The 20068-nt window shown below is 45.3% G+C and overlaps 2 protein-coding genes across 4 annotated transcripts in view; one reads left to right on the top strand and one right to left on the bottom strand.

The window, feature by feature from the left end:
• ST3GAL1 (ST3 beta-galactoside alpha-2,3-sialyltransferase 1) overlaps positions 1 to 20068 on the bottom strand; it is a 132289-nt gene that overhangs the window by 89511 nt on the left and 22710 nt on the right. The window lies entirely within an intron of this gene.
• Positions 2406 to 4626, top strand: LOC140905840 (uncharacterized). Its single transcript, XM_073329336.2, has 2 exons — positions 2406 to 3268; positions 3856 to 4626. The coding sequence occupies exons 1-2, from the start codon at positions 2686 to 2688 to the stop codon at positions 4128 to 4130; spliced, it is 858 nt and encodes a 285-aa protein (XP_073185437.2). The 5' UTR covers positions 2406 to 2685; the 3' UTR covers positions 4131 to 4626.

The following is a 20068-nucleotide window of genomic DNA, read 5'->3' as shown; positions in this document are numbered from 1 at the left end:
GCATCTTGTTAATGACCACTGCTGATCCTGGACCTCGTTTACAGGTATCCAGGTGACCCTGTTAATACAGTTTTGGAGGTATTTCCTCACTAAGCAGAAAAAATGGTTTCTTAAGCAACTGTGTGGCTTGTTGATGGGTAAATAAAAGGGTTTAAAAAAATATTTTGACAGGAACAGTTTAATGGGAGATCTTGTTCGAGTGGAAGTCAAACTGCCTTTAAGGAATGATACATAGTAAACAATAATAATGATTAAAAGCCAGACTTGGCATAAATATACCCCTTTCACCCGAGGAGCTCAAAACACTTTACAGACATTAAGTTTCATGATGTACAGGCTCTAATGTACTAATGAATAAACAAATAAATAAGTGGCTTGCACACAAAACCAATGCTTCTGCCATGCACCATCTCCTGATTATTACCAACAGGGTTTTGTAAGTGTTAGCAGTTTCAAGCATTCAACAGTCAGGAGACAGTGCCTGCCCCCCGGCCATCCCTGCAAAAAACAAAACAACAACAAACCCATGAGATTAAAAAAAATAATGTATGTGGGGGTCTTTTTCTGTGCCTTCTGGGTTCCATTTTCAAGCTTTTCTCTACAACCAAGCTAAAAACTTCACTAAAAAAAGAAAAAGCACCTCCATCATGTAGTCCCTGTTTGGAAGAGCCTAGATATGGCAGGTTTCAGAGTAGCAGCCGTGTTAGTCTGTATCCATAAAAAGAAAAGGAGGATTTGTGGCACCTTAGAGACTAACCAATTTATTTGAGCATAAGCTTTCGTGAGCTACAGCTCACTTCATCAGATGCATTCGGTAGCTCACGAAAGCTTATGCTCAAATAAATTTGTTAGTCTCTAAGGTGCCACAAGTACTCCTTTTCTTTTTCCTAGATATGGCGACACCAGTTCTTAGCTAATGCCTCTCGTGAAGAGCCATCATAAAGGGGCCACAGTACAACAGAGACTAGGGCCATAGACTTTTATCAATGGGGAACTTGAAGGCACAGAGAGACAGAGGTGGGAACAGAACCCAGGAGCTCTGACAGGAGAGGTGCTGGGTCAGAAGGGGGCTGGGGGTCAGAAGCCAATGAAGTACTCAGCCCAGCCCTCAGACATGCTGGCTCTTGTATCACCAAGGGCTGCATTCGGCTATGCACATGTGCATAAACCAGTTTCACAAGACAGCGAGTGTGTCTGAAGTTAGGAGACAACCATGAGGATTTAACTTTGCTTTTATTTTATTTTAAGTACAAGTCACAGGCTATGCAGGACTTAGAAAAACCCAGGGGTAAAATCCAGGCTCTATTGATATCAATGGGTTATCTCCTATTTGACTTCAACAGGGCCAGGATTTCACTTCAGGATGCAACACGCACTCCCTCTTTCAAAGTCAGTACAGGACCTTCCTTCATTATAGAATCCAGGTTCTTAACAACATTCTGTATGATTATGGGATGAAACTCACCTCCACCCTTCTGTAAAACAATTCAGTGTGTGTGTGAGGGGGGAACCCTGCAGATTTTGGTGAGAGGGGACAGAATCTATCTCCCAACACATGGGACTGTAATGCAGTGGCCCCTGACAGTATGCCCCAAAGCAACAACCCACCATGAGAAATGGTCCCATCTACAAAGGAACAGGGAGGGATTCAGAGGGGTAACTATCAACCCATGTACATTGCCACATTTTTGAAGCAATCCCCCCCCCCGACCAATCAATGCAGATGGCACTAATATAAAAGCTACAAACAGAAGGATGAGGCAGCTGTTTATTTGCAGAGATCACATACATCTCCTCCATCTCAAATGTTGGGGCGGGAGTTGTTCTAAATTTTCAGAGACTTTTGTCTAATTCAAAGGACTCTTTCAAGGCTCTTTGCTGGCATTGAGCAAAGTAAAGCTCACGATAATCCTTACAAATAAAAAAGAGCCAGACGCATCCTGTGCATGTGACCTCAGGGGGAAAATGTGTTTTACGTGGTTATCAGCAGCAATTCTGAGCACAACACAAGGAATCTGACGATGAAATACAGGAAACAAAATATGCACTATATAGGTCATATTTTAGGTGCTGGGAAGTTATCTCTGGTTTGGCATTCTGAGAAATAGATGGCAGACAGCTGATCAGGCTGCTAAAATGGGACAAGGGGCAGTTCCTTCCATTTCTCTCTCACCACCTCTGTATTTTTGGGATCTGATATTCATCTTTAAAACTAAATTAGGCCCCAGAAGAACGACCTCTCTTTAAAAAAATCCCTTTTACATAATGCATATAATGGCCATTTGATCTCTGTGGCCATTCAAATTTCCAATTAAATCACTGTTTCCTAGCCCTGGTCTACACTAGGACTTTAGGTCGAATTTAGCAACGTTAAATCGATTTAAACCTGCACCCGTCCACACAGTGAAGCCCTTTATTTCGACTTAAAGGGCTCTTAAAATCGATTTCCTTACTCCACCCCTGACAAGTGGATTAGCGCTTAAATCGACGTTCCCAGCTCGAATTTGGGGTACTGTGGACACAATTCGATGGTATTGGCCTCCGGGAGCTATCCCAGAGTGCTCCATTCTGACCGCTCTGGACAGCACTCTCAACTCAGATGCACTGGCCAGGTAGACAGGAAAAGAACCGCGAACTTTTGAATCTCATTTCCTGTTTGGCCAGCGTGGCAAGCTGCAGGTGACCATGCAGAGCTCATCAGCACAGGTGACCATGATGGAGTCCCAGAATCGCAAAAGAGCTCCAGCATGGACCGAACAGGAGGTACGGGATCTGATCGCTGTTTGGGGAGAGGAATCCGTGCTATCAGAACTCCGTTCCAGTTTTCGAAATGCCAAAACCTTTGTGAAAATCTCCCAGGGCATGAAGGACAGAGGCCATAACAGGGACCCGAAGCAGTGCCGCGTGAAACTGAAGGAGCTGAGGCAAGCCTACCAGAAAACCAGAGAGGCGAACAGCCGCTCTGGGTCAGAGCCCCAAACATGCCGCTTCTATGATGAGCTGCATGCCATTTTAGGGGGTTCAGCCACCACTACCCCAGCCGTGTTGTTTGACTCCTTCAATGGAGATGGAGGCAATACGGAAGCAGGTTTTGGGGACGAAGAAGATGATGATGAGGAGGAGGTTGTAGATAGCTCACAGCAAGCAAGCGGAGAAACCGGTTTTCCCGACAGCCAGGAACTGTTTCTCACCCTAGACCTGGAGCCAGTACCCCCCGAAACCACCCAAGGCTGCCTCCTGGACCCAGCAGGCGGAGAAGGGACCTCTGGTGAGTGTACCTTTTAAAATGCTATACATGGTTTAAAAGCAAGCATGTGAAAGGATTACTTTGCCCTGGCATTTGCGGTTCTCCTAGATGTAGTCCTAAAGCCTTTGCAAAAGGTTTCTGGGGAGGGCAGCCTTATTTCGTCCTTCATGGTAGGACACTTTATCACTCCAGGCCAGTAACACATACTCGGGAATCACTGTAGAACAAAGCATTGCAGTGTATGTTTGCTGGCATTCAACCAAAATCCGTTCTTTATCTCTCTGTGTTATCCTCAGGAGAGTGAGATATAATTCATGGTCACCTGGTTGAAATAGGGTGCTTTTCTTCAGGGACACTCAGTATAGCCCATTCCTGCTGGGCTGTTTGCCTGTGGCTGAACAGAAATGTTCGCCGCTGTTAGCCACAGGGAGGGGGGAAGGTTGAGGGGGTAGTCACGCGGTGGGAGGAGGCAAAATGCGACCTTGTAACGAAAGCACATGTGCTATGTATGTAATGTTAACAGCAAGGTTTACCCTGAAAGAGTGTAGCGACTGTTTTATAAAATGTGTCTTTTTAAATACCGCTGTCCCTTTTTTTTTCTCCACCAGCTGCATGTGTTTCAATGATCACAGGATCTTCTCCTTCCCAGAGGCTAGTGAAGCTTAGAAAGAAAAAAAAACGCACTCGCGATGAAATGTTCTCCGAGCTCATGCTGTCCTCCCACACTGACAGAGCACAGACGAATGCGTGGAGGCAAATAATGTCAGAGTGCAGGAAAGCACAAAATGACCGGGAGGAGAGGTGGAGGGCTGAAGAGAGTAAGTGGCGGGCTGAAGACAGGGCTGAAGCTCAAATGTGGCGGCAGCGTGATGAGAGGAGGTAGGATTCAATGCTGAGGCTGCTGCAGGACCAAACCAGAATGCTCCAGTGTATGGTTGAGCTGCAGCAAAGGCAGCTGGAGCACAGACTGCCACTGCTGCCCCTCTGTAACCAACCGACCTCCTCCCCAAGTTCCATAGCCTCCACACCCAGACGCCCAAGAACGCGGTGGGGGGGCCTCCGGCCAACCAGCCACTCCACCACAGAGGATTGCCCAAAAAAAAAGAAGGCTGTCATTCAATAAATTTTAAAGTTGTAAACTTTTAAAGTGCTGTGCTTAAAGTGCTGTGTGGCATTTTCCTTCCCTCCTCCACCACCCCTCCTGGGATACCTTGGTAGTCATCTCCCTATTTGTGTGATGAATGAATAACGAATGCATGACTGTGAAGCAGCAATGACTTTATTGCCTCTGCAAGCGGTGATTAAAGGGAGGAGGGGAGGGTGGTTAGCTTACAGGGAAGTAGAGTGAACCAAGGGGCGGGGGGTTTCATCAAGGAGAAACAAACAGAACTTTCACAGCGTAGCCTGGCCAGTCATGAAACTGGTTTTCAAAGCTTCTCTGATGCGTACCGCGCCCTCCTGTGCTCTTCTAACTGCCCTGGTGTCTGGCTGCGCGTAACCAGCAGCTAGGCGATTTGCCTCAGCCTCCCACCCCGCCATAAACATCTCCCCCTTACTCTCACAGATATTGTGGAGCACACAGCAAGCAGTAATAACAGTGGGAATATTGGTTTCGCTGAGGTCTAAGCGAGTCAGTAAACTGCGCCAGCGCGCCTTTAAACGTCCAAATGCACATTCTACCACCATTCTGCACTTGCTCAGCCTGTAGTTGAACAGCTCCTGACCACTGTCCAGGCTGCCTGTGTACGGCTTCATGAGCCATGGCATTAAGGGGTAGGCTGGGTCCCCAAGGATACATATAGGCATTTCAACATCCCCAACAGTTATTTTCTGGTCTGGGAATAAAGTCCCTTCCTGCAGCTTTTGAAACAGACCAGAGTTCCTGAAGATGCGAGCGTCATGCACCTTTCCCGGCCATCCCACGTTGATGTTGGTGAAACGTCCCTTGTGATCCACCAGAGCTTGCAGCACTATCGAAAAGTACCCTTTGCGGTTTATGTACTCGGCGGCTTGGTGCTCCGGTGCCAAGATAGGGATATGGGTTCCGTCTATAGCCCCACCACAGTTAGGGAATCCCATTGCAGCAAAGCCATCCACTATGACCTGAACATTTCCCAGGGTCACTACCCTTGATATCAGCAGATCTTTGATTGCGTGAGCTACTTGCATCACAGCAGCCCCCACAGTAGATTTGCCCACTCCAAATTGATTCCCAACTGACCGGTAGCTGTCTGGCGTTGCAAGCTTCCACAGGGCTATCGCCACTTGCTTCTCAACTGTGAGGGCTGCTCTCATCCTGGTATTCATGCGCTTCAGGGCAGGGGAAAGCAAGTCACAAAGTTCCATGAAAGTGCCCTTACGCATGCGAAAGTTTCGCAGCCACTGGGAATCGTCCCAGACCTGCAGCACTATGCGGTCCCACCAGTCTGTGCTTGTTTCCCGAGCCCAGAATCGGCGTTCCACAGCATGAACCTGCCCCATTAGCACCATGATGCATGCATTGGCAGGGCCCATGCTTTCAGAGAAATCTGTGTCCATGTCCTGATCACTCACGGGACCGCGCTGACGTCGCCTCCTCGCCCGGTATCGCGTTGCCAGGTTCTGGTGCTGCATATACTGCTGGATAATGCGTGTGGTGGTTGATGTGCTCCTAATTGCCAAAATGAGCTCAGCGGCCTCCATGCTTGCCTTGGTATGGCGTCCGCACAGAAAAAAGGCGCGGAACGATTGTCTGCCGTTGCTCTGACGGAGGGAGGGGCGACTGACGACACGGCTTACAGGGTTGGCTTCAGGGAGCTAAAATCAACAAAGGGTGTGCCTGTACATCAAGGAGTATTTCAGGCAGGACTGCACGGAGGGTTCCAATAAGAAATGGTGCACCAAAGTTATCGTTGTTATTGGAACAAGGAGGTTAGCCTGGCCTCTGATTGATACATGGCTAGATTAACCTCGCTGCGCCTTCTCTGTGACTGACTGCAGTGTGATCTAGACAGGGGAGGAGGAAAATGAGTACAAAACAAATCTGGTCTATTTCTTGTTCTGACCCACTCCATCTATCCTTTACATCTTTGGCTGGCAGCAGACGGTGCAGAAGGACTGCATGCCATCCACATCTCATGGCTGCTTGGCAGAAGATGGTACAGTACGACTGCTAGCCATCTTCATCTCTTGCCTGCCTGGCATAAGATGGTACAATACGACTGCTAGCAATCCTCATCTCTTGCCTGCCTGGTAGAAGATGGTACAGTACGACTGCTAGCAGTCCGTATCGCCTGCCCGCTCACCATAAGACGGTTCAATAGGACTGCAGGACTAAAGAGAATGACCTGGTCAAGTCACTCCAAATTTAGTCCCTGCGCCCATGTCTGCCCAGGCGCTCCCAGCCGACGTGGCCAGGAGCACCTCGGACACGACGAGGACGACTACCAGTCGTATTGCACCGTCTGCTGCCAGAAGGCAATGGGTTGCTGCTACTGTGTAGCAATGCCGTACCGCGTCTGCCAGCATCCAGGAGACATAGGGTGACGGTTACCTGAGCGGGCTCCATGCTTGCCGTGGTATGGCGTCTGCACAGGTAACTCAGGAAAAAAGGCGCGAAATGATTGTCTGCCCTTGCTTTCACGGGGGGAGGGAGGGTGGGAACGGGGGCCTGACGATATGTACCCAGAACCACCCGCGACAATGTTTTAGCCCCATCAGGCATTGGGATATCAACCCAGAATTCCAATGGGCAGCGGAGACTGCGGGAACTGTGGGATAGCTACCCACAGTGCAACGCTCCAGAAGTCGACGCTTGCCTCGGTACTGTGGAAGCGCTCCGCCGAGTTAATGCACTTAATGCACTTAGAGCATTTTCTGTGGGGACACACACACTCGAATATATAAAACCGATTTCAAAAAAAACGACTTCTATAAATTCGACCTAATTTCGTAGTGTAGACATACCCTTAGCTACACCTGCTCCCACCTCCAGACCTCTTGCAGTCGCACTCAAGATATTCAGTTTTATGGAGGACTTGCAAGTCACAAACACTTAGACCACATCTCTCATGAGCTGTACCATCACTTACAAAAGGCAGGTTTCACAGTAGCAGCCATGTTAGTCTGTATGCGCAAAAAGAAAAGGAGGACTTGTGGCACCTTCGAGACTAACCCATTTATTTGAGGATAAGCTTTCATGAGCTACAGCTCACTTCATCGGATGCAAAAGGTAGACACGGCTACGCAGTCTGCCGTGCTTCACAAAGCCATGCTTGCAATGAAGAACTGCAATCTGAAGTCATGAGAATGAGAAACATTGACAAGTGATACACTGCTCTCTTTGAAATGTAGAGGTCATTCTGGTTTAGTGCAACAGAGCTACATTTTAAAATCGGCTTTATATTTTATTTTAAAATGTTTGAGTCGTCAGCACTGGAGACCATATTTCAATGATGTTTCACTTTTAAATGTACATTCCCTCCCCCAATACAATAAAACTGTTTTCTCAAAGACAGTGAGAACATGTCTTTCTAATGGCATTGGACAGATCTCAAAAAGAGACCACATATAACAATCAATTGCTATGTATAGCAGAGTCACATGCACAGAGAACTAAGCACATGTGTAGCATTGAGATGCCAACTCATAAATCAAACCCAAAAGGCCTACAGCATTTGAACGAACAGGGAATCTTCACAGAAACTGCACTGACAGATCAGACCCTTGGTTGATCTAAACCAGATTCCTTCCCAGGCATGGACCAACAGATGGTGTGTCAGGAAGGTTTTAAACCATTTTGTAATACTCTTTGGGTGAGAAAGAAAAACTTCTCTCATCTTTCTAGAGCACAGGATACACTCTGAAGCATGAGATTTGATTACCCTTATCATAAATCCTGCTTGCCTGACATACTCAAAACTGCCCTGCAGCAGTGAGTTCTACAGGTTGACTAGACACTTCCCATTCTGCCCCTCCTGCTTGAGAAGATCTCCCCATAAATATTTGCAAAGCCTCTTCACTGCCCTCCTTCAAATTCCTCCTTAAATCTCTCCTTTGTCACATGCCTACAAAACCTGGACAGTGGTTAGGCAGCTGGTATGCTGAGACCACTGTTGATTATGCTGACCAGTACTGGCTCATTGTATCCTTGCACTCCCCCATCTTTATCCATCTGCTAGATCTTGTCTTAGACTTAGGCTGTAAGCTCTTTAGATCAGGGACCATCTTTTAGTTCTGTGTTTGTACAGCATCTAGCACAATGGGGTCCGGAGGCATTACAATAATACAAACAATAGATACTAATAATAGGCATCAGTTTGCCAATGTCCTGACATTTGGTTTCTAAATGTTTTTATGTTTTCAGTTCACTGTTTGCCAGTAGCACAAGGCTTCTCGCTGGACAACCACAAATGGATGGACCTTGAAGCAGGTCTGATTCTATCTACTGTAAGGCAATTGGACCACATATACTACCCACAACAGTGTGCATTACACCACATGCAAGATCAGGTAGGCCAACCCTTGGCACCCAATGTGGGGCAGGTTAGGTGACAGGTAGCGAGGAAAAAAATTGCCTGGATAACACTCCCATTTAAATACTTCAGCTCAATGGATTGACTTTGTTTGGATTCCCCCTCTCCCTGAAGTGAGAAAGAAAATAGGACTTGTGCATGCTCTGTAGGCAAAGTCCTGCTCTCCTATGCCATGCAACATTTCCATGTCCTCAGTAGGAATTCGGAATGAGGTAGGTGAGTAGAGTTTGACTGCATAAGAACAAAAGGTTATAAGAGGTCTTTGAGATGGGGCATGAGGATATTTCCAAGTCCTAAATGCATCTGTCCATAAAGGATACTTATACATCTGTTGAATACTACTTTAACTGTTAAAGGCATTCAGACTCAGAGCTTTTCAGTGGTGAGGAGGAGAGTAGGACAGGGCAGTACAAAGTTAGTGAGCAACAGTGATTACAAGCCAGAGTGGTACTCATGGTAGAAGGCATGATATACATTTGTTGTGAGAGTGACTCCACACTTTATCCAATCTCCCTGTCTTCCTCAGGCCAGGTTTGTTGATTTTACACAATAGCTGCCCTTTCCGATGGGTGATCACATTTTGATGCCCCGAATGTTTCTGACAAAGTTCATCCTGTTTCTAACTAAAGCACTCCTAGCCCTTAACAGCACTCAGCAACGATCCCCATGACTTTCCAAAGAGACTTGGTTAGAACACTATCACTTGAGGGGAAGATTTTTCTATCCTGGGGTTTTATCCTGCCACCCACCACTGGAGCATCTGAGCACCTTCCATGTAAAAATCAGTGGCAATAGCAGAGGCCCTGGTGAATTTTATGGAGTGTCTGGCTCCCCTCCCTTTTGAGGGTAAAAACTCTTCTTGGTGTACATTTTTTTTCTAGGTTTATTCATTTAAAGGATGATTTGTTTCATGGGGAGGTTGTTTTGGTTTTTTTAATTGATGGCCATGGAGACTGAAATCTTCCATTTATCCATAGAACAGGAAATGTATGAGCAACCACAGGGCAAACTTCTCCCACCTGTGTGCTTCAATCCCAACCCAATGGGATCACACATCCACAGCTGAGTGTAGTGTGGTCTCCACCCCTAGTCAGGGAGTGACCCAGCAAGGTGCTGAGCACTTCAAACAAGCCCCACTGAAGTCAGTGAGAACTGAGGATGCCCAGCAACTTGCAGGATAAGGGCCTCATTCCTTGTCCTGTCTACTGAGGTTGTCAGCAAGGATGCTATTTGTGATGCTTCTGGGGAGTGTGGGGAACATTTATAGGCTGTAGAGAAAACAGGTTCTGTTCCAGGAGAAAGGCAAAATTGTTTCACTTTCCATGTCAACCTTCTGCATAATTCCCCTCACTCTTAGGATCAGCACTTTTCTGTTAACTTTACCAATTAAAAAATGAAGTATGTTGAAGAGAAATGAAGTTCTAATTCACTTGGGGACAGTGGAGAATGTGCTTCCTTCCAAAGGGTTATTTTTTAAATTATTATTGGATTCCAGCAGTACGTTATTCATGGTATTGATTCTGACAATAGTGCTGTCAAGCCAAAACACTGAGAGCAGCAGAGGTGCAGCAGAAATCCTGCTCATTAAAGTCTCCACAGGTGCACTCTGAGGCAGGCCTTAAAAGGGAAACAGAGAATTAAACTCTCACCCTAAGCAACAGGCAGGCAGGGCTAGTTGCTCAACATGAGTGTGGTTTTTCCTCCAATCCTGACCCTGCCTAAAATGGTTTTTCCTTTCCTGAAGCCCTGTCCTTCATGGGGAAGTTAGTTCCAGACATAAAGAGCCTGCCTCTTTTCTACCTGCTCATGTTCACATCTTCAAAGCCCTCTTATATCAGTTGAGACACTGACTCCGTCTGACGGCTACTGGCATCCCTCGTCAGCCAGAGGAAACTTGTCATTCAAGGAAAGCTCCCAATTTCAGTCTTTCAGTGTGCCACGCACACTTCAGGTCCTCGGTAGGATTTCACGCCTTGGGGGCCTGTGTGATGACATGGCTGGGACAAACGGCTCTGTTCCTGCCACAGAGCTGAAGACTACAGAGCCTGCTCGCTGATTTAACAGGTCTTCCTGAGGGCCAGCAATGAAGCCAGTAGCCTCCATTCTAAAAAGCTCACTGTGTTCACTTTCTCCACAAACCCCTTTCCCAGGGCTGCCATCAAGGGAGGGAACAGAGAGCCTGACACATGTCCTAGGCTTAGCCAAACCAGGGAAAAAGGGAAGAGCTGTATTGCTGCTCCCCATCTTCAGTAGCGGCTCAATGCAGGTCAAAAGCTGTTGAATGAAGCATAAGAGCTGGAGGTCAGAGCAACTTCTATTATTCTGCCACTGAACAGCAGAGATGAGTAGTGTGGGGCTCCATTCCCCTCTTAACCCCTTTGTAAGTTCTGGCTGGGAGACCAAGGCCTCACCCACCCTGGAATGCTCAGTGAACACTCTTGCTTGTGTAACCCTTCTGCCCGTCAGAGTTGGCAGCAACAAGGGCCGGGTTCAGTATCTAGGGGATCCATTCCAATAACACAATGCAAACCGGCTCGAGCCCCCACCCAGTGACCTGGGACAAATATATACCACCCCCGCTGGGCGCCTCCAAGAGGCAATACTTCCCCTCTCGCAAGCACATAGTCTGAGTGTAGCAAAAAGCCTTTTAATAACAGAGAGAAACAATGTGGCATTATGTTGGGGAAACACCACCAACAGGATTCATAACACAACCCATGAGCAAAAAACCCACCCCAAGCAAATTGGGCCATGTCCTTTCCCTTTGGTTCTTAAGTCCAGCAAATCAAAATCACCCAAAGTCCCAAAAGTCCAATGACCCAAAAGTCTCTGTCCCTGGTCAGGGCAGCCCCAGAATTCGAAACTTTATCTGCAGAGTTTTACCTCCCAACCTGGCTGGAGATTGGCGGGGGGGGGGGAGGCTTAAGGGGCACCTTACATGGTCCAAAGCTGATGGCCCCACCTTTCCATGGGGCTCCGCTCTGCCAGCCGCCCCATGAGCTGCTCTAGGCATCCAACAAACCGCTCTGCTCCACAAGCTGCTCTGCTCGCCGTCCCACAAACTGCAATGCTCTGCTCTGCCAGCCGTCCTGCAAAATGCTCTGCTCGCCATCCCGCAAACTGCTGCACCATATCTCTTCAGGCTCCCCCACGACTTAACACAACGCTCAGTGATTTCCGCTCTTAGTCAGTTCAGCTCTTTTGTGACTTCAGCTTGTAGTAGGGGAGCTTCAGTGCTGGTGCACCCTTAGCCCAAAGCAAATTCAGCTCCGCAGCCTGTAACTAGACTCCTAAAGGAATCAAAATTAGCTCTGACATTCCACAGTGGAGAGAGGAGGAAGTGCAATTAGCATGTAAGGCCCTCACCAGGGGCCCTATACCACCAAGTATTAATACCTGTCCCCAGCCTCTCTCCATTCAGAGTTTTGGAACCCTTGCCTAGCAAGTGCTACTTAATTGATGGCGAGTCCCTCCAGCATACAGTTCCACTGTCCTTGATTCCCATAATCAGGGTAATAACAATTTATTCTTCCTGCCCCAATAACAGAGACACTGGGGATCCCACAGCTGCCAAAGTGACCATTTGGGCAGCTATGGCCTCATTCTAGGCGGGGTGGGTGTGACTATGCAAATGAGATCAGCCCCTGAAGTTCTTTTCCACAACTTGCCACACCTCACCACCAGATGTCAGGGTGGAGCTCATCCTGACTCTGCTTACACTTGCTTTTACAACATATAAGTGGACCAGCTCCTCTGCCGTATAAACTGGAATAGCTCCATTGACTTGGCAGCTGAAGATCTGGCCCAAGGTGCTGAAGAGCTTTTAATGAAACTGTGTTCACCTACTCTATGGAAACAGACAGTGTAGTTTTTAACTGCTCCCTCCCACCCTAGCACAGCTCAGGTTGTGTGTGCAGTTCATTTGAAGCGGCTGGCTATAAAAACGATTAATTAAATTGAAGAAATCTCTTTCCTACCAGACCTGTGTCTTTGTAGACACAGTAGGTCGGGGGCAAACCATTGTCCCTACTGTGGGAAGCAATTAAATGTTAAAGAGAAATATGAAGAATGGTGTGTCAACACAGAAAGCACTTAGACGCAGTACAATTACGCTGCTGCTGGCGGGGGGGGGTGGGGTGGGAGGGGGGAAACGGTGGTTACTGGGATCCCAGCCTTTAATTTTAGGGTTGTTTTTTTTTTAATTCTCCAAGGTGAAGGAAATTCATTGCATTAATAAAGAGGAAGGATTTTCACTCATGGGGCAAGATCCGTGACTATCTGAGGGAGTGCCAAGCAGGTGGAAAGCTGCCTTAAAGGAGAAATCAAGTGACCTCCCACAAAGAAGAATCCTCAGGTGACATAACCTTGAAAAGTTATTCTGGGAGTGTTAATATCCAACAAACTAGGTTTACAAGGCCTGGAGTGATCTTGTCAAAAATGAGGATGATCCTAAAAAGAAATGGATGGGGGCAGTGTTAACCGCATTATGAAAGCGCTCTTACAATAGGAATTTTAAAAATATTGAATCTGTCTTGATGAATGACTGCTCCTAGCAGCATTGGGCTTCTCACATGTAATACGCACACTGCTTAGCAACTGTTGAACAAGAGACCCTGTATATTTGATCAACTGACTGTCAGGAGTTCAGTGTAGTTTGTAGTCTGTAAAAAGTGTGTCCTAGGTTTTTCTCTGCTCCTGCAGGTTCCCAAAGGAAGAGCCCAGAGATTTTTCAGAATACTATGGTTTTATAATCAAAGAATAGAATTAGCTTTTCTAAACAAGTCATGCAATTAACAAAACAAAAAAAAGTAAAAACCCCTTACCCTTTCTGTATTTAAATACTGCTACTTGATTCTCATAAAGCACTTTTCATCCTTGTATTTTAAATCACTTTGCAAAGGAGGGTAAGCATCATTATCCCCGTTTTACAAATGGCAAAACTGAGATAAACAGAGAGACGGAAGTCACACCACAGGTCTGAGGTAGAGCTAAGAATAGAAGCTCGATCTCTTGACACCCAGCCAGCGCTGTATACACTAAGCCAGGTTACCATGCTGCTGTGAAGAGGCAGGAAGTTGGACTGGTAGAAAGCTCTCTATTTAAGGGCTATGGCAAGGAGAGACTGCCAGCTGCTACAACCTTTCAGGAGGTGCAGCAGGCCCCACCCTCCAGACTGCCTACATCTGATGTCAGAGGGTGGAGATGCATGGCCCGTGCTCCATCCCTGTCCCCTGGGGGTGATGGGAAGGACCAGTCAAAGTTCAGGGTAACTGCGATTGTGTCCAGCTACTGTTCCAAGTCTTCCCACACTTTCATACTCAGTGGCAGAGTAAAATAGGACCCACAGAATAATATGCCCATTGAGTCTTATAGGGAGACAGTCAATGCTAGATGTTTTTTAAAGATAAGGTTCACCATGTATTTAAGTATACGACATTGGTATCACGTCTATGTCTCACTAGCATATACTAGCATGGGAAATGCTAGTGAACTGCACAGTTTGATCTTTGTATAAAGCAAATTACTTCCTCTTAAGTTAATTCAGATGACCAAAAGCAATGCAAGCTTTTTGGATAATAGCCTTACACTGCTCGTCTGTGGCAAGTGAGCGTGTTGTTGGTAAGGACTCTCCCAGAGTGACATATTTTGTGGCTGTGTTCAGTATTTTGGTGACAGGGCTGCTGGGTTACACATTTCTTTGATCTCTGTGCTGCTAATTTTCAAGCCAACATTTGCAGAGGCACTTGCAAAACAAGAGCATCATTATCTGCCAGTCTCGCTCTGAGTGGACCAAGAACACAGAATCATCTCCAGAGGGTAGTTACCTAGTAAGAGTCTGACACCTTTGGTGATGCATACAAAGCAGAGATTGCTGACTGCATCCAAGCAGAAGCTAAAGAACAGGCCTGAACAGAAGCTAATATTGACTCCCAGGGGTAGGTCATCTGTTGCTTCATCTAACATTTGCCACAAACAAGAGTCTAAATAGTGATGGAGCAATGATTCGCCCGTACCTGAAGGATTGGATAAGATTCCAACTGCACAGATTAAGGCCTCTATGCTATCATGTAATTGCTGCTCAATTTCTCTGGGCAGCCAGATCTTCCCTTTTAGGGTTGTAGACTGCTGCCTGCCACCTGAGCACCAATAACAAAGTCCCTAGTGGACTTCATGGAGTATCTGGCTCTCTGCAAAACCTGTGCTTTGGTTATTGTGTGTGTGTGTGTGCGTGTGTGTTGGTTTGTTTTGTTTTTACTTATTTATAAATGGGGAGGGGGCATTTGGGTAGATGGGGGTGTCAGGGCTGTGAATATCTGAAGATAGTGGGAAGGCTTTGGTGAAGAGGAAGGTTGTGCAGCGTTTCCTAAAGACGCTCAGACTCTGGATTTGCCTAGTTTCCTCTGGAAGATTGTTGCATAGCCACATCCCCTCAGCTGAGAAAACTTCATTCCTTCCAAACTCAAGGACAATGGATTATATCAGAGGCACCTGTCAGGTCACTAAAGACTATGTAAACATATTATTTTGTCTCCCTGCAGCTGTATATTTTAAGTGCTCTACCAAAGCGTCTCTTCCACAGCAGACAAATGAGGAAGACTCTTTTCAATGTTTCGTTTGCTGACAGTCAAGGGATACTCCAGTTGTTACTAGTCAGATTTTAAGCTTTCACTTGCAGGTGATGAATTCTGTCACAGCTCAGGGCCACTGTACCATATTCCCACTCTGAGGTGCACCCACTCTCAGGCTTCCAACTCCCCAGCGGTCATGGCTGGGCGGAGACCTACGTCTCTCTCCCTCCTGCCCAGGGTATTTCCAGGTGGCACAGTTTCTTGCCTATAAGGACTCTTAAAGTTTTATTTCTGCATGTTATGCAAGCATCTCTCGGCACTTACTGATAAACCAGCACACAGTCTATCTATCACACACCACTGTTTGGAGAACACACAGTTTTCCGGGTCTTAGAGCATGGGACTTTGGACCAGGATTACTGCAGTCTGTTCCTGGCTCTGTCCTGGACCTAGCGGCTTTGGGGAAGTCAAGCTAAAAATTATTGAACTGCGTATTCAAGAAATAGGCACTAATTTTCAAAGGTGCTGCATTTCCCAGTGATACAGGTTCTCACAACCTTTGAGCACGTGGCCGCTTATTCAGATGCCTAATGCCAAGTTTTTAAGTGTGGGCCTTAAATCTCTGTGTCATTTTCCACTTTTGGTCAATATTGTACTCATTTTATAATGACACAGAAAGTATTGTGAGGCTTAACTAGTTTGTGGTGCTTCCAGATCCTTGGATGAAAGACAGTTTATTATTATTGTGCAGGAAAAAGAGATCCACACCCTGTACTGAAAACTGTTCACACAATTATGAATATTGGAAAGAAATCAGAAGTGTTCTTATACAGGGCCAAAATCTCATCCAACTCAAAAAACAAAACTAGAACTAACTGATTGTCTGAACAAGGGAAAACAGTAATGGAAGAAAAAAATACAAACTGAACGATGTCCAGATGAGCAGCAAAAGGCTCCAACACCTTGATCTCCACACATCAAATAGAATACATCTACTTATATGCACACTGTACTCCGTTCATAAAAGAACACTTGCTCCCCAACAGACACATACAGATCTCCAACTTTAGATCAAAGCCCCTTTAAAGGATTTCTTTCTATAAAAAGAAAATGGTTTCATATCACTTCCTCTAGCCAGCCTCACACTTTTATATACCGCTTCATACATTATACATAGGACAGCTCTTTAGATTAAAGTTTATAAATATGCATTTCTCTGAGGTCTAATCAATTATTGTCTATCACTGAATGGCTGCAGATTTTTATTTGGAAACATGGGGAGGATTAACTACTATGCAATACTGTAAATAAAGCTCAGTATTGTAAATAAACCTCCATTTTGTAGTAATTAACTCCAGTAGCTAAAACAGTTGATTGCTATTTCAAGCAGCAATGATAGCTGTCCTATCAGATTGCCTACCTGGAAACTTGACACACAATGCAACTTTCCCATGTACACAGTCAACTTCCTATCAGAAATTCTGCTCTGATTTACACCACTGAGGGAGCTGCATAGGAGCTAAGTCAGGGGAAAGTTTAACCCTGAGCTAGGAAACAACCTGCAGAGAAGTGATATTGACTGCCGCACAGAGGGCCAAATCTTGGTTCTATTGAAGTCAATGGGAGATTTTTGCTATAGGCAGTAGTAATGCAACAGGACCAAGAGCAATGTCAGTACTAAAAGGGCTGAGTTTTCAACAGAGCTCAGTTCCACCAGCTTCTCAGGGCTGAACATTAAGGAATCCAGAATTAGGTGCCTAACTGGGGCCAAGCTCTTTTAAAAATTGGGCCCCATATTTCTAGCTGATACTGGGCAAAATCCTGGTCATACTCAAATCAGTGGCAAAACTCCTAGTGATGTAAAAGGAAGCAGGAGGTGGCCTAAGTGATTTGATTTGTTGAAACCAAGATGTGGCAAACAAGACAGAGCCAGCTTCATCAATGCATCATCAGTATTTAAGAGCATCTAAGCAATTACATTAGTGAAAGTGGGTCACATTCTGCTCTCAATTTCAAAGGAGCCAAAATTGATGAAATTCAGAATAATTCTATCAATGTAACCAAAGCAACATTTGACCCAGAAGATCTTTGTCTTTACTTACTTTTGCACTGGATTAGCTTTCCATTCATCTTGTAAGTCATTTGCAGCAGTCCCAGGGTTGAATTATCTGTTCAGTGCAATATACATCCATGGTACTTTAAAAGTTACTCATCATTCTTGTTTCTATCACCTACTGATTGTGTATCTTCACTAAAATACTGCTCAGCGTTTCCAAGTATATCACGCAGAAAAATCACTTTATAAATTTCAGGAAGATGAGGAAATATTAGACTGACAATGTAACTTTTATTTGGATCAGTCGACTTTGTTAATAGCTAAGTGTTTGAAAGAATAGATTATTTCTGGCATGCAGTGCACTGGAAAATTCTCCTTCTGCCCCATCTCCTGTGATAAGAGCCTGAATAAACCAAGCAGCAGGTACGGATGAATAGAAGAAAACATTGTTGGTCAAACTCTGCAGTGTGGACACAGTTTCATTTTACTGAGGTGTGCACACAACTTTTAGATACAATGCAGGAAAAGAGTTAGTGTGTAGTTTTCAGAACATCTTGGTTCAATCAAATGTAAAAATCCCGAAAAGCAGCTCAGCAGAACTCAGACTTTGCTTCTTGGAAAAAATTTTGAAGGAGAAAGTAGTTAAGCACATTGAAGTCAACGGTAAATGGGACAAAATACAACATGGTTTTACAAAAGGTAGATCATGCCAAACCAACCTGATCTCCTTCTTTGAGAAAGTAACAGATTTTTTAGACAAAGGAAACGCAGTGGATCTAATTTACCTAGATTTCAGTAAGGCGTTTGATACTGTGCCACATGGGCAATTATTAGTTAAATTGGAAAAGATGGGGAACAATGTGAAAATTGAAAGGTGGATAAGGAATTGGTTAAAGGGGAGACTACAACGGGTCCTACTGAAAGGTGAACTGTCAGGCTGGAGGGAGGTTACCAGTGGAGTTCCTCAAGGATCGGTTTTGGGACCAATCTTATTTAATCTTTTTATTACTGACCTCGGCACAAAAAGTGGGAGTGTGCTAATAAAGTTTGCGGATTATACAAAGCTGGGAGGTATTGCCAATTTAGAGAAGGACAGGGATACCCTACAGGAGGATCTGGATGACCTTGTAAACTGGAATAATAGTAATAGGATGAAATTTAATAGTGAGAAGTGTAAGGTCATGCATTTAGGGATTAATAACAAGAATTTTAGTTATAAGCTGGAGACGCATCAATTAGAAGTAATGGATGAGGAGAAGGACCTTGGAGTATTGGTTGATCATAGGATGACTATGAGCTGCCAATGTGATATGGCTGTGAAAAAAGCTAATGCGGTCTTGGGATGCATCAGGAGAGGTATTTCCAATAGGGATAAGGAGGTTTTAGTACAGTTATACAAGGCACTGGTGAGACCTCACCTGGAATACTGTGTGCAGTTCTGGTCTCCCATGTTTAAGAAGGATGAATTCAAACTGTAACAGGTACAGAGAAGGGCTACTAGGATGATCCGAGGAATGGAAAACTTGTCTTATGAAAGGAGACTCAAGGAGCTTGGTTTGTTTAGCCTAATTAAAAGAAGGTTGAGGGGAGATATGATTGTTCTCTATAAATATATCAGAGTGATAAATACCGGAGAGGGAGAGGAATTATTTAAGCTCAGTACCAATGTGGACACAAGAACAAATGGATACAAACTGGCCATTGGGAAGTTTAGACTTGAAATTAGACGAAGGTTTCTAACCATCAGAGGAGTGAAGTTTTGGAATAGCCTTCCAAGAGAAGCAGTGGGGGCAAAAGATCTATCTGGCTTTAAGATTAAACTCAATAAGTTTATGGAGGAGATGGTATGATGGGATAACATGGTTTTGGTAATTAAATATTCATGGTAAATAGGCCTAATGGTCTGTGATGGGATGTTAGATGGGGTGGGATCTGAGTTACCCAGGAAAGAATTTTCTGTAGTATCTGGCTGGTGAATCTTACCCATATGCTTAGGGTTTAGCTGATCACCATATTTGGGGTCGGGAAGGAATTTTCCTCCAGGGCAGATTTGAAGCAGCCCTGGAGGTTTTCCGCCTTCCTCTGTAGCATGGGGCACGGGTCACTTGCTGGAGGATTCTCTGCTACTTGAAGTTTTTAAACCATGATTTGAGGACTTCCAATAGCTCAGACATAGGTGAGATGTTTTTCGCTGGAGTAGGTGGGTGAAATTCTGTGGCCTGCGTTGTGCAGGAGGTCAGACTAGATGATCATAATGGTCCCTTCTGACCTTAGTATCTATGAATCTATGACTCTTAGATTTACTGACACAGGTCCACACAAGGAAGAACATATGGGGCTTTGCTGACCTGCTCCAGCTAAGGGGCTGCCCAAAAGTTTATACCACCCCATCACACATTCTCTCCTATGGATATGTCAGCAATGAGGATTTACTCCAGTGATTATCCAACCCTAAAGCAGCAGGAGGTTTAGATTATATGACCACCATTGTCTTTTTAAGAGAATAAGGAAAAATGTTAAATGTACACCACATATTATGGTATAAATACCTTTCTGCAGGGTAGATTTTATACTAACCATGGGCATAATGCCCACTGATTTTGTAAGCTTCATTGTGCACTGCTCAGCAAATTATTTCAATTTGTGTCAATGAACTCAACTCACCAGGAACAGGATCATTAAT

This window comes from Lepidochelys kempii, chromosome 2 (assembly GCF_965140285.1).
Source record: "Lepidochelys kempii isolate rLepKem1 chromosome 2, rLepKem1.hap1, whole genome shotgun sequence".
NCBI classification, from domain to species: Eukaryota; Metazoa; Chordata; order Testudines; family Cheloniidae; genus Lepidochelys; species Lepidochelys kempii.
Note: the sequence above shows the minus strand (reverse complement) of the source record. Positions and strands in the feature narration are given on the sequence as shown.